This window comes from Poecile atricapillus, chromosome Z (genome assembly GCF_030490865.1).
Source record: "Poecile atricapillus isolate bPoeAtr1 chromosome Z, bPoeAtr1.hap1, whole genome shotgun sequence".
Classification (NCBI taxonomy): Eukaryota; Metazoa; Chordata; class Aves; order Passeriformes; family Paridae; genus Poecile; species Poecile atricapillus.
Genome location: NC_081289.1, coordinates 119044430 through 119059782, shown reverse-complemented (window position 1 = coordinate 119059782; position 15353 = coordinate 119044430). Strand labels below are relative to the sequence as shown.

At 36.2% G+C, this 15353-nt stretch overlaps 1 protein-coding gene across 6 annotated transcripts in view; it reads left to right on the top strand.

The window, feature by feature from the left end:
* Positions 1–15353, top strand: part of SMARCA2 (SWI/SNF related, matrix associated, actin dependent regulator of chromatin, subfamily a, member 2) — a 119502-nt gene that overhangs the window by 20209 nt on the left and 83940 nt on the right. For 5 of the 6 annotated variants that reach the window (XM_058827106.1, XM_058827110.1, XM_058827109.1 and 2 more), the window contains 4 exons: positions 1337–1460; positions 10675–11004; positions 11888–11989; positions 13454–13703. In XM_058827106.1, coding sequence (XP_058683089.1) covers positions 1337–1460; positions 10675–11004; positions 11888–11989; positions 13454–13703 — 806 coding nt within the window. Of the gene's footprint in view, positions 1–1336; positions 1461–9725; positions 9947–10674; positions 11005–11887; positions 11990–13453; positions 13704–15353 lie in introns of those variants that run through there. The other variant, XM_058827111.1, reaches the window with a different exon arrangement.

Below are 15353 nucleotides of genomic sequence, written 5' to 3'. Positions count from 1 at the left end.
AACGATAGTGAAATTCTTCAAAAATGCTGAACAGCAACAAATTCTGTGTGTTTAAAGGTTTTTTTAGACAAATCTGATGATTGCAATGGAAAGTAGAAACTTTATGTGAAGGGTTTATGAATTGAAATTTAGAATTATTTTTTCTTTTGTAGAAAGGATGACCTTTGTTTGTTTCTGTTGAAATTGAGTCATGTACAACAAATTACTAAAGAATAAGAAATGTGACACTTCTTTTCTGTGAGCTGATGTAGTTTCTTACACACTCATTTAATTAGCTCCTTACATTTTCACTGGAGTAAGTTATCTTAAGTCTCTTTTTGAAAAGAATTCTCAATAAATAGATGTACATTTAGATAAAATAGACCACGAGGTCTTGATTCATAGTAGGGTTTGCAAGAGCAGCATTTAGTGTACATGCATGCATTAGAGTGGGGCAAAACCATGTATTTCTGTAGAGAGAGGCTAAGTAAGTGATGCCAGTCTCTCCCTTCTGGATACAAAGTCTTACGGAACTCTTAAGTTAGAAGTTAATTAGCTTAATCCCTTCCATAGTTTGGGATATAAATTTTGCTTTAATGGAAAACTTCATTGTTTCTGAAGACATCTTTCATCCAATGTTACTTTTCCCTTATTTTCACTTTCAGAGCCCTTCAGTTTCTATTATGGAGCCTTTTTCAGTGCCCAGAATGCCCTCACTGTGTTTTTCAGACTCCAAGCTATCTTTTCTCCACGCTCTGAAGAGAGCACTTGGAGCTGTTCTGTGTTTGAAGTGCCATAGAAAATGTAGTTTTCGAGGAGTGTATGAGGTGACAAGAGGTGTAGGGAGCACAAGTATTGTTTTCCCTTCCTTGACTGCCTATACTTGTTTTTGTCGATGAAGAAGAGGTTACCTCATGCAATGTCACCCTTATTTTTGAAGAGAAACAATGTTTGGAACATTCCAGTAGAGCAATGACTGAAAGGGCAAAGTTTGGGCTAAAAATAACTTGAGTCACAGGCTCTACTTTCCAAAGTTAATGTGTGTTACACTGCTTTGTAGTATGAGGCCAATACAGGTTATGTGTTTGTATTTGAACAATTTGCCTCCATGCCATTGCTGAACAGCTCATAAGGAAAAAGAAAAGGCAAAAGTGAAACAGGGTACAAGCAGTCTGATAGGGTTCTATGCTTCTAAATGTGTGATTTCAGGGCAGAACTCCCTGCTTGTTTTATTTTGAATGACTGCTGAAAAAAGATTTTCCTCTTCATGTGTTTGTTTAGATTTTGAGTTAGTTGTTCATATTTTTATAGTGATTTATATATTATCTCTCTCTTAATATTTATTTTGTTTTCACAGTCTATTGATGGCTTGCATGAAAAAGGAATGGTTGAAGATGTTCACTGTGGCTCCATGAAGAGTATGCGACCTCCCCATCCTGGAATGGGTCCACCTCAGAGTCCAATGGACCAGCATAGCCAAGGTTTATCCATACTGTGCATGCACTGTGATTCTGGGGCCTCTTGTTCCACAGAGAGTCTGTGGTTCCATGTAACAGATAGCTAGTTATTTCCTTTTAGCTTTGTTTGAAAAAGTTGAACAGGGCAAGACAAATAACTGAATCCCTTTGCTTTCTGAAGTATCCATTAAGCATGTATTGTAAAAAAGCTAAGGTTTGAGCCTCTGGCTGGGGCAAGTCTATCACATATTTCAGTTTGCATCTCTAAAGAAAAAAATCCACCAACTTACTTCTTATGTGGCTATTGTAAATGTAAGTGCATTTTAATATGATTTATTATCAAGTACTGATCAAAGTTCTTTCCAATGCTTTTTATGCCAGAAGATAGAAACTCTTCCTAACACATTGCTATGTGCCTTCTTTGTGTCCTATGTAAAGACATTCTGTGAGCAGCTTGGTATTTTGGAGATTTAACTGGTGCTAGTATAAATAAGTTCAACAGCAGATAAAGCTTTCTGTGTTGCATGCTTAATTATTTTACAAAAATACCTAAAGAATTCCAACTTAAATAAGGCTTTTGGTGTGATGCACTGTGTATAGATTTATTAGGAGGTGGTCCTGAACTTCTTTGTGCTTTTCAGTGGTGCGCATCTGAACTCTAGCCTGTAACTTGCCAGCTGAATCCCAGTCAGGGATCCAGATAATTAGAACGTAGTGTTTTTCCATTAAACCTTTCAATATCAATTAAGTAAAATAGAACTGACTTTGCAGAGACAAGTTCTTCATCAGGTAAAACTTTCACTTTTGTTGATTTCAACAAAATGGAAGTATGATCATCTGAGAGACAAATTTTGCTTATCTTTGCATTTAGGGGACACTATTTCTTGGGATGAAACAGAGCGTTTAGTGTAAAGATGAAGATAGGATAAATCATACATTATAAATGCTTCAAATACATCTGAGTTGTTTTCTTCTTTTTTGTGCTGCCTTAGGTCAGAATTCTAGGTTGTTTTCCACTGTAAAAAGATGATTGTATGTAGCAACTTTGTCAGGCTAAAGACTACAGGTTCCTACTTTTTTTTGTGTATGCCAACAACTGTTACAATGTAAAGATGGATTACTAGAGTTCTGATGTGGAACAGGCTTTTAAAAGAAGTGGTCGAAAAAATCCCCAGATGTTCTAATATTCCAGATACCTTTTTTGACATTATAGAGGACTGTTTGAGCTTTCACTGTATGTCTCCATTTTTTTTTGTTCTTACACAACTGTCTTTTCCAAGAAAGTGATGATGGCACTCGATGCTGTTCTAATACCTGCTGGGAAAAGTCCCATCTACTAGACTTGTAGGTTTTTGCCATTAGTGTAAAGGTCCACTGTAGAGAACCAGGTTCCTTAATAGTCTGTGAATACATTGGATATTTTCTGTCTGATTTCCCACTACATTAAAGAAAGTCAGGCAGTTGTGTTTTTACAAATTTTGTGGAAATATACATTGTGGTTAAAGAGAGTTTGCCCATGCCCACAGTCATGAAAAAAGGATAGTATGACTTCTCTGAGAACCCATGGAAAGATGCCTGGTAACTCTTGAAGTCCTGACAAAATCTTTGGTTGAGTGTGGTAGAAGCCAAGGCTTACTCTAAGGTTCACTTCCTCATAGATGTCTGATAGTTGAACTTACAGAACACAGTTTTGTACAATTTTTAACAATATAAGTGTCAAATAGAAATTACACCTCATTAGTTTAAGGTCTGTTTTTTTCACGGCTTATTGTTTATATTCCTCAAGTTGGAGTAGATAAATATGCACTAATTAATATTTTTGGGGGGCATTTGAGGAAACGTAGCTGAATAAGTCCAAAACTCCAGGAAATGGATCACCTTAAATTTGCCCATTAATTTGAAAGCTTAGGGAGAATGACTATGTGTCAGTAAATGTTGTAGGTAAAATAAAAATTGTCTATCTTTCAATTCTTTGTGATGTTGTCTATAATTTTCAGGCCATCAAGAATAGTTTTCTGGAAGAATCATAGAAACATAGTATGGTTTGGATTGGATGAGGACCTTTAAAAGTCATTTTGTCCAAGCCTTTTGCAGTGAACAGGGACATGTTCAACTGGATCAGAGCCCTGTTGTCGTTCAGAGTTGTTCAGCACCCCACTGAAACTGACTGTGAATGTTTCCAGGGATGGGGTATCAACCAACCATTCTGAGCAACCTGGCCAGAATTTCACCACCCTTGGAAAAAGAAAAGTCTTCCTTATATCTAGTCTGAATTTATTGTCTTAAACCATTCCTCCTTGTCCTGTGACTACAGACCTTTTAAAAAGTCTCTTTGTAGCTTTCTTCTAAACCACCTTCAAGTATTGAAAGGTCACAATAAGGTCTCCCTGGAACGTTTCCTTTTTCAGGGGGTGCAACCCCTACTCTCTCAGCCTGTCCTCACAGGAGAGGTGCTCCATCCCTCTGTCATCTTGGTGGCCTCCTCTAGACTTGCTCCAACAGTTCCATGTCCTTCCTGTGCTGGGACCCCAGAGCTGATGCAGCACTGCAGTGGGGTCTCAGCAGAGCAGAGGAGCAGAATCCCCTGCCTGGCCCTGCTGCCCCCACTGTTCTGGATGCAGCCCAGTACATGTTTGGCTTTTTGGGCTGTGACCACAAAATGACAGGTCATGTCAGGTTTCTTGTATCCCCAAGCCCTTCTTGGTGGCACTGCTCTCAACCCCTTCATTCCCCAGAATGTATTGATACTGGGGTTTGCCTCAACCCTTGTGCAGAACCTTGCTCTTGGACTTGTTAAACCTCATGAAGTTCACATAGTCACATTTCCTGAGCTTGTCCAAGTCCTTCTGAAAGGACAGCATTTAGACTGACAAATTTACTATTATATACTATGTAAATATACCATTTTATTACATTACATTACATTACATTACATTACATTGTATATTTTTTATTTTATTAATAATATTTATTTTTTATTTTTTATTATTTTTATATACTAGTCAAACAAGTCTGTCATTTTTTATGTAGATCATAAGCTAAATTCCTTCAACAGGTCAACATGTCAACAGGTGTGATACAGTATTTGTACAGTTGTCAGTAAAAATTATCTTAGCCCATGTATGGGGCTTCTCTCTGCCTTGTAAAGCCAGTAGCATGATGATAGACACAGCCTTGTCTGCCTGGTAGAGTTACAGCTTGTTACTGTATGATACTGTGATTTAAGACAAGGATATCATTAAGTAAAATCAATATAATCTGCATTAAATATATATGCATAAGATAATTAAATGACATAGTGTAAACTTAACTATAACTACAAGATGATCATCCAATTATGGATTTTTCTAGTCTTTTAAAAGTATGTTTTGGTTCAGTGCTGTTCAAAGTATTTGTGATCTGGAAAAAAGCTTGAAATCAGTACAGATAAAAATTACAGCACAGAGGATTAGCAGTGAATAATAAACAAGTTGGTTACAAAGGCTGATCAGAATCTGAGAAGAAAGTGCTTATTTTTCTAGCATAGATTTTAGCACAGCCAACAACAATGCATGTCTAGGAGCAAAACAGTTTGCTGTGTAGTAGTATAAACTGTATCATAAAAAGCAGTCTATACTGCTGAGAAGAGTATGTTTGTTTTATCCTGGAGAATGTTAAGCTCCATTTCTTAATTTATCTGACAAGAGAATTAAAAGAATACTTGATCAGTCTGCACGTTCCCAGACAGTAGAAGGGTTTGTAATAGATGAAGCTTTTAAAGGGGGAAAAAAAAAAGGAACTAGTGTATTTTGGTACCTGTAAATTATTTGAATTATTTGAATTCAAAATGTGTTAAATAGCTGTATCTTACTTAATTAAGATAATTAACCATTGGAAGAAAGATTACCCAAGTATTTTTGGTCGGTTTTGTGTCATACAAAACCTAAGTCAGCACTGGATGTCTTTCTCATCTGTTCCATAGACTAAAGGGAGAAGTTTGTTTAGAGGTCAAGAGTCGCTGGTCTGTTTTGGAAAAGTTAAGTAGACTATTGTACTTGTAATGTTCCCTTATGGACAGAAATTTGCCTGTTCACAGGCTCCAAGATTCTTGGAAGGACTGGTAAGCTAGAGTGGGAAACAATGTCCTTAAATTTTTTGGCAATGGCAAGGTAGATTGCCTTCATAAAATGCTTCAGTTCTTAGAACTCTGAGTGGAATCCCTGAGTTGTGATGAATCCATAGGCAAAAGGAAGATTTTTTTTATGAAATACGTGTTTACAAATGTGGGTGATATATTAGAGGTAAATTGGCAACTGCACATGCAGTTGTAGATATGATTATGTAAATCAAGCATACAGTTGTAAATGAACAAGAGAAGTTGATACAGAATTTTGGAAGTAATGATTCTTACAATCTATGTTAAGAAGTAATTAACTATCCTTTTCTGAGGTGAAATTAATGATGAACAAGTCAGAAACATTTGAAAGCTGAATCTGCAAGAACTATGTCATTTTACTTAAGTGCTTGTTCACTGGTTGAATGGCAATTACTGTTCTGAGATTTTTGCATTTTTTTAACCAACAATAGTTGCTGAGTTGAGGTGTGCAACTTTATTATTTAGTTTCTGGGTTTATTTTTTTATTGGTGCTCAGTGAGATGCGAGTCATGCAGAAGGAATGTTTTACTAGCTCAGACAGATCATCACATTTTTGTTGCATGCTCCAATAGGATGACTTTCAGAAGTCTGACATTAGTTTATGGGGGAAAATACTATGAGTCGGTATCTTTCTCCTCAGCAGTTACTCCTTGCAGTCTTAGTGCCAAATTGGAGAAAGGGTAACATTCCTGACTGATTTTGGTGACAGATTCTCTTTTCTTGAACTTAGGTACAATGATGTCTTAGATTTAGTCTTAATACCTTTGTTTTGATGCTAATAGGTTAAATGAATGGAAAACACATTGCTCCAACTTCATATTTAGCTGTTTAAATAGTAAACTTACTACATATTACTGATTTTGAATTCAGTTAGAAACTGTCTTCTGGCTCTGTGAGTGAACTGTGGTGAATTCTTGTAGTATTTGTATGAGGAGTATGAAATTTACTGTAACTTGTTAAGCTCTTAAACAGTTATCCAACTGATTAAAATTATGGTTAGAATTGACTTTTGAAGGGGATTGAGGAGAAATTGGAAAGACAAGCCAAATTCTTATATAAAGTTTAAAAAATTGTATTATAAAGGCTTCATAAAAATGTATAAAAGGACTGAAATAAACAATTTATTTATTTTTCTGGGATTTGTAAAAATTAAGTTACTGTGATACAGCGGTGAAATACAGGCCAATTTAAATTGTTTGGTTGTCTTTTCTTGCTTTTTGTAACTGGAAATAAAGGGGCTGAAGGAATTTAGGATTCTAGGACTTGATCTGTATTAATTTTTATTAATCATGCAGTATTTGTTGAATTTAAAAAGACACACCCTTTCAAAACTTCTAGAATTCACTAATATACTGCTGTTTCATAGGCAATATTCATCTTCCCTACCTACTGTTCTTAAATTAGTTGCATTTCCTTTTCTGAATTTTTTCAGGCTTTTCAAGATGAGAAAAGACCTGCCACCTTATTTGTCTGCCTGCTAGTGTAAGACCTCTCAACAATTTTATTTCTGCTGCCCTAGTTTTAAATTACTTTCACACATGTGGCCTCTCTTTCTTCTTCAGTTTCACAAGAACTGGGTTAACCGTGGCCACAATACTGTGAGGGAAATTTTATGTTTTGCTTGCTTTAGGAAAGTTTGTAGCTTCAGTCTGACATGGATGTACTTTCCACTGTTCCAAGCCTGTTCCAAGCTACTGCTTTTGTATTGTGTGTTGTGGAGATGTACTTGATTCCTTTTCTTTGTTTTTCAAACTAACTTCAACTGATGATTGAAATGATAGTTCAATGAGTTACACATATATGTTCAATCCTGTCTATATCTGCCAAATCCAAAAATTTTCTTACAGTCACATTCTTGAGTACAAATACACCTTTGCTGTTCGTTTTAGCATGAAGATGTGACCTATATGTTCCTCAGACACTTCATTAGACTTACTAAATTTTAGTGGCAATTCAAAACTTCTGTTTTGTGTTGAATGTTCTGTTGAACATTCCAGTGTTGGGACTGCTAAAATGTTGATTCTTTCTGTATTGTTCGTAGGTTTTTGAATTCATTTGTAGGTGTTCTTTCCGTTTCATTGCAGCATTAGAAGTGGAGAAAAAAGTGTCACAATTTTTAGCCCTCTGATGTTTCAGTTCTAAAAGAACAGAAGGATGTTACTGTTTCTGCTAACTGAAGTGAAACGAAAAGCAATTAAAGCACAAACTTTGTGTACATACTGCCCTCCAGTAGTACTTGGAGAGGTGTTAGAACTAGGATTTCTTCCAATGTTAATACTATAAAGAGTATACATTGTTTATGACATGCTGTGTTGTTTTTCTGCTGAACAAGTTGATGCCAGAATGGGATTAAATATATTTCTGATTATGCATACAATTAGAAAAACTTGAGAAGTGTTTCTGATGCAGCCTCTTCTATGACCCATTGAAGGATTATGGAAAAGACAGACAAGACTCTCCTCAAAGATGCATAGTAAAAGCAGAGAAGTAATGCTTACAAACTGCGTAAGAGAAATTTGATGGGAAAGGAAATTCAGCATGAGAGTGATTAGGAATCACCGTCATTTGTGGTTTTCAGAACTCAGACTAGATCTGGAGAAACCTGATAAAGCTTAGAAATTACCACAGTTGCAAATTACAGCCAGGGTTGTTTGGACTCCCTTTCGTGGTAGTGAGTGACTTCTGTTCTCTGTGTTGTTCAGAACTGTAGGTTACTATTGTCCTTTTATGGTGGTTAAACTCAATATTAGGGGATCTTCTTGTGTGCATGCTTATCTGTGTTAGAGTATGTGTAATAAGATAGGAAAAAAACAAATGGTATAAATACTTTATTAGGACAGGCCTGTTGCTGTATCTTTTGTCACTGTCATCATATGAAGGTATTCAGACTTTAAAGGAAAATTTCCATATATCTTCACAAAATTTATGTAGTGTAAATGCCACATTTTAGCACCTTTACAAGAAGTTTGGAAGGATATTATTCTTTCCTGACTTTATGGGAATTTTGTTTTCACTCTTCGCTTTGTCAAGCACAGCTTTCCATTGTTAAGAATGCTAATGCAGAGGGCTTGGAGGAAGGGAAAGAGTAAGTAATAAATACATATCTGGAAATACCGAAAAATGTCTGCTTCTGAAAACTCCTCTTTGCAAAACTTAGTCACTGACTTTGCAGCTTGAACTGTCAGGATGAAAACAAATACTCAATATCTTAGACCACTGTTGTAAACTTGTGTAGTACAGATGCATTTCAAGATCTTGGGTCTGAAATCTAGCAGTCATTAAGGAATTTGTAAATTGGACAGTATAACTTGAGGAGGGACAGAAAACATTTTTTCAAAAGCAGTTCAAACAATGTAATTCCAGTTAGGTGTCTTTTAAAGTAAATCCTGAGATTTAGAAATGTAATAATGGATAGACATCATGATAAACCTCATTTTATAGTACAAATGAGTAATGCAGTTGCATATTTTTTGTTTTGTTTTAGTATGATGGATGTTTTTTTAAGCAATATGTTCAGCAAGAGGGATTTGTAGGTTCCCCTCTTCTCTTAAAATAATAAAGAGATAGAAGTAAGTTGGTGGAAGAAAATGGGTAAGTGGAGTAAACTTGAGCTATTTATCATACCTTTTATCACCAGCAAGGGATGTATAGACATTTTTTATATTTGAACTAGTATATAGCTCCAGTAGTTCTAACTTTTCAACATCTCTTTCTTCCTTTTCTTTGAATTTATCACCTCATTTTTCTCTTGAACTGTAACTTCTCTTATTCTTGCCAAAATAATTTTCCTTTCCTGTCATCATCTTTAGTTTGAACTTGGTCTGTTTCTGTCTTGTCTGGTCTTTTCCTATCACAAATCCCCTTTTTCCCCACTGTACTTCTATCTAATTTTTCTTTTTTTTTTAGGAGAACTGAAATACTTTCTACTTTTTCTTCTGTGTCATACATTTACAACCTTTTTTTTAAGCTGAGAACATATTTCAGTTCTTTGGCACTCTAATCTCTTTACTTGTTTAAGTTCTAGTGACTTACAGCTGCTTTCGTCCTAGAAGAGTTGAGACCGCTTTGAGGTTTTGCCTATGTTACCTTTACTGAAGGGTCAGTAAGAACAGTGAAGATAAAGAGAAAGCAAAATTTCTTCTGTGGTCTCTACTATAGATGAAATGGATGTAGTTTCACTTCAAAGTGACAGGAGAATTAGGAGAATAGATCGTGTGTCACCAGAATCATGAGCTCTACCATGATCTTTGGAGTTTGATATGTGGCTTATGAACATGGAATATGGAAATGAACCAGAAGATTTTTAGGTTTTTACAAATATTTTTTAGACTTTTCCAATTTGTGAGAAGATTGTGTTCCACAGTACCAGAGTGAAGTGAGTAAATGTTCTTACCTCTTTTTCAGTCTTGGTGGACAAAAATCTCCAAAAACTAGCTGTCTGTTGTGCTTTGTGGAAGTAGAGAAAATATGCAGTAGGTATAATTAATATTCTGAATTAAAACCACTGCATTTTCAAGAGCTGTAGTAAGATATAAGCACTGTTCATTTCAGAACTGTAGAACTGTGATTGCTCTTGATGTAGTCTTCGGCAGCTTCTTCAGAGTGTGATTTTTGTGGTTGCAGTTGATGTTCCAAGTTGTTCAGCACCTAAACGGCAAAAGATATTGAACATACTTTGTCTGGCTCAAACCTTTAAGCTGTATAAATTAAAGAGTAATTGTATAGAAAGTGAATATCATTTATTTCTACTTCTGTATTTTGGTGAGTGTTGGCAAAGAGGACCTGTAGAATTGAGTGGATATTCCTTGATATGTGTGCCTCAGAATAAACTTAGACTATTAAGTTGTAAACTAGGCAAACTTCACTACATGTGTTCCATGTGTTTCTAGAACTAGAAACTTCTAGAAAGAGAAGTTTCTTAGGCTATCTTGATATCTCAGGGAACTTTGGATTGCACTTTTGTCTTTGCAGAAAATGCTACAGTTGTCCTGACCTGAGAGAGACGCTTTTATACTTCATGTGCTTTAAAAAGTTTAAAAAATGGGGTGAAATTCAGGTTTAACTAGCAGAGTGGTAAGTTTATGATTCTTCTACCTGTTACAGGTTATATGTCTCCACACCCATCTCCACTAGGAGCACCAGAGCATGTGTCCAGTCCACTGTCTGGAGGAGGTCCAACACCACCTCAGATGACTCCCAGTCAGCCAGGGCCCATTATAGCAGGAGACCCACAAGCTATGAATCAGCCTAACAGAGGGCCTTCCCCTTTCAGCCCTGCACAGCTGCATCAGCTGCGGGCTCAGATTCTAGCATACAAAATGCTGGCTAGGGGTCAGCCCTTACCAGAAAACCTCCAGCTTGCTGTCCAGGGCAAGAGAACCCTGCCCGGCATTCAACAGCAGCAGCCTCCCAGTGCCTTCAACAGACAGTCTGGTAAGTGAATCTTTGGTAAGAGTCACTGCTCAGGTAATTCTCAAAGTTTTACCTGTGATAGATTAAGAAATGGGTGCTGTGCACGGCTGTAATTCGGGACTGTATTAAGCCTGAGCAAGTGCATAAAATACACATGTTATTAATAGGATATTGTCAAAATAGAATACTAATAACTGAAATAGAAGTTATTTCATGTGCAGTACTGTGTCTGTCCTGATATGCTTGACAGTTTTGGAATGTTAATTGTATTTCACGATAGCAATTCCCCTTGTGTTTTTTTACAGTGAATTTTCAGTCTCCTGTTGCTATGCAGGAAAGTAGACAAATAATCAGGATCGAACTGTTTAGATTGTTGAAAATAAATCATGTATAGTGTGCTGTTAAGTGCAAAACATAAGAAAAAGGATGTGTACTTCCTTTTTTTTCTTACAATAATAATAGATGTTGCAGTGTGGTAAGCAAGCATATTTTGGTCCTAAGAAAACTGTTACATTAAATAGTCTGCACCTTTTAGTTTCTGAACACTTCCATTACTGAGTTTGCATTAGAATTGAGGGTTAAGATGATACTGTTTTCTTAGGTTTTAACAATATTAATAATGTTAATTAATAATGTTTAATAATGTTAATTTAATAATGTTAAACTATTCCGTCCATTTTGGTGGGTATGGCTTTTCTACCAAGTAAATTGGGTTTTTTCATGAAACGTGACTTGAGGTATATGTGTTACATTCATTACGTATATGTATCAACAGTAAAAACCACTTAAATCCATACTTAATGAAGAAAAGGACTACTTTCCCAAGTAGGCTAGAAAACAATGATTTTTGAACGTTGGAAATGCTTTGCATTTTAGCAAATTTCTTTCCTCTGTCAAATTTTAGGTATTGGATTACATGCAATGAGTGGTGCTGCAGCTGGACCAGGGTCTGCATCAGGGATGCCTGGACATACAACTGCCATTACCCCTAAAACTTGGACTGAAGGTATAGTGGGAAAAAGATGTGGGGAAAGTAAAAAGGAAAGGTAAAAAGCTGTGCAGGAAAAATAATGTAACCTTTACTGTGTCTAAGATTTTAATCAAGGGAAGTCTTACGTTTTATTCATTTGGAAAAGACCAACATGAAATTACTGTAATTTTTAGACAGACTGAACATGAAGTACCTTTTTGCAATCAGAATGAAATATGTAAGTTTTCTGAGGGACACACATAAAACTTAAAAGGTTATGTTCTGAGCATGCTTAATTGCAGCAAGCTTGTCTTTCACCTTTGATACTGTAAACAAAAGTTTTCAAATCATGGTGGAATTACACTGCTCCCTTCTGTATGGTTCTTTTGGAATCAGATTGCTTTGAAGGATCAGTGCAGTCATTGAGATCAAATGAACACTGCAACTTTTTTCTCCATGTCTTCAAATTTATTTGTCATTCATTGTGCAGTCATTCAACTTCCCAGATTCCCTGAGAACTGAGGTTGGACAGAGACTTTTGATGGGCTTTTTTTCTTTTTATAAGCTGAAATGCATTGTTGCTAAATACTTGCTAGCTTGTGCTCAAGTTCCTTTTCTGGAGTTTGATGCAGATGTGTTAATGGCAAATGGTGTTCTCTGTAGTTTCCAGGATATTGGTTTTGAATCAAGGTTGATTACAAGATAGCAGGTGTACTTTGTACCTGTTTGCTCTAGCTTAAGTGACTGTGACTCTTCAGATAAATAAGTGGTATCTTTATTTTAGCAGTGTCTGTTGTTAGTGAATTTGTGAACATCAGAATGCATGAGTAACTTCTCACAGTGAAATACTGAAGTCTATGTTACGACCTTTAGTGACTGTAAATGACAGGTACTAACTATTTTCATGTTAACTGAGGTGCTGCTTTTCAAGGTGATTAGAATAATTGAGTTCCTGATATTCTAAATAAATGCAATTAATAGGAGATCACAGTGAAACAAAAGCTATTTATATCTGGCAGGTATTTCTAAATACACATGTAAATGTAAAATGTAAAAATTTTCATGCAGTTATCAAGTTCTGATAGAGGTATGAAATCAAACCTAGTTCTGCTTGTTGTCAGGTTGTGATTAGATGCTTTCTTCTACCTGGTGTAAAGATAGTGAACAAGAGACAGAATGAGTCTTGCATTTGCAGGAAGTCAGTTCTACAGCTGTTCTATTTTTGTGACACTAGAATTAAAAGTCCACAGGAATAGCAAAAGAAATTACAGTCATCACAAAGTTTCATGTGTTTTGTTTTTCTTTCGGCCATTTCTTCAATGTATGGTATAGTTGCATTTTAGTGTGTCTGTTTCAAAAAATCGAGTGTAGTCTCAGTGTGCCTTTTCTGGTGATTTTGAATGTTTACCTTACCTTCAAGTCTTGTCTTCAGAAAGCCATCTTGATTTTCTTCCTGCTTTCCGTATTTCATGTTATGAATCAGTACTCTTTATGTTTCAGGCCAAGCCCCAGATATGAGTGTCTCCAATGCACAACAAAAGATTCCAGCGCCAGCTCCTAGTGGGAGGCCTTCTCCTGCTCCCACTGCTGCCCAGCCTGCTGCCACAATGCCTGGGCCCTCTGTACCACAGCCCCCACCTGGACAACCTTCACCCATTGTCCAGCTGCAGCAAAAGCAGAACCGCATCAGCCCTATCCAGAAGCCACAAGGGCTGGATCCTGTTGAAATACTCCAAGAACGTGAATATAGGTAAAAGTGAATAACAAGATTAAAATGATTCTTGTTTTTCACATCTTTAACTGGAATTCCTTGCAGTCAGCTACTGTAGTAGTGATTGTGTAAACAAAGTTTCCAGAGAAAGGCTGTATTACTTACTGAGAAGTACACAAACGTCAAACCAAACAATTATTTAATTCTGTCCCAAATTATGGGGCATCCCATAGTATACTGGCAGTATCACTGGAAACCATTTAAGTTTAATACAGGCTCAAGGGCGTATTGCTTGGATCCTGCAAACACTGAAAGTTAGGAAATCAAAATCCTTTTTGTTTACAGAGAAACCAATTTAGTGCGCAAGGTTTTCAGTATTATAAACAAAGGGAAGTTACAAGAGAACAGAGAGGGTCAAAAGGCTGAAGAGTTAGTAGCCACAGCACAACCACATTTTATTAATATGATGGATTTGTCTGGACAACTAAAGAGTGAAGAGAATAAGAAGGTCATGGGCAAGATTAAAAAGAAGGGTACCAGGAACTGTAATTTTTCAAAAAATTGCCTTCTGAGTGTTCTGTTTAGACCATGAAGTACATTTGTTAGAAAGTATAGGGTATAACATTTCTTTTGGAGTTAGACTTCTTCCCTCTTGACATTATCAAGGCTATTTAACAACTGACCCTGAGAATCTGCCAGGGAGAGGGGTTTTGACCTGCACCTAACATATGTTCCTGATGATTTTCAGTCAGAGGAAAGCAATTGCACTCAAAGTACTACCTGTTTTGGATTAATGATGCATCTTGCATTGCTACTTTGAGTTTGTAGAACAAGGTAGAGGGATGGTGATCTCTCAGAAGGCTGGTTTAATGACTTTTGCTTCATGAAGATAAAACACCATGAAGCACTTCAGGGTGTGATGCCAAGCCCAGAATTCAGGCCTTTGTTACAGAAAAGCTTTTATATTTTGTGTCAGATATTGCTTAAGTAGTTCTGTCAGTGCATTCTTGTCATCATTCTGCCAGTCTTACCCATATACCCTAGGACTGAATGGCTATAATGGCTATTCAGCATGAGCAATCACTATTTTCCAGACCTTTTTCAGAAAGCTTGTAGGACACACCGTTTTGTGGTTTCACAGTTATTCTGACAGAATTGTAGCACTAATTTCAACTAAGAATCATACAGCTGGTACAATGTAACATTTTCTACATCAATTAACCTCAAATTGTTACTGTTCCTGTGTTTTCAGCCCTGCTGTGTTGCACTACTTGTGTCAAGCTATTATATCTTAGTATTCATAAACAGAGGGAAGTGAGGAGTGACAAAAAATAAAGCTGATGATTTTACTTACTTAGAGAGCTAGTTACAGATACAGCGTGTCTATTAGGTTGTAAATACACTGATGGTCTTGGCAGAGTGAGATGGAAGTTTGACAGAGATTATCCAACAGAAAGATTTTATATCTTTTTATTTTAGATTTTATGATTTTTTTTCCTTGAACATCGATGTAAGATCCAAGCTTTTTTAATTTTGAACATTACTGGTGTTTAATTTTGCTTTGAGTTCCAGAATAGGTAGAAATCTTTTCATTAGTTAAATGAAATCTTTTCATTAGTTAAAACTGTATAATGTAACATCAGACAAAAGTTTTGAAATAAAGCAGTTTGACAGCTTCTGTTTGAATGG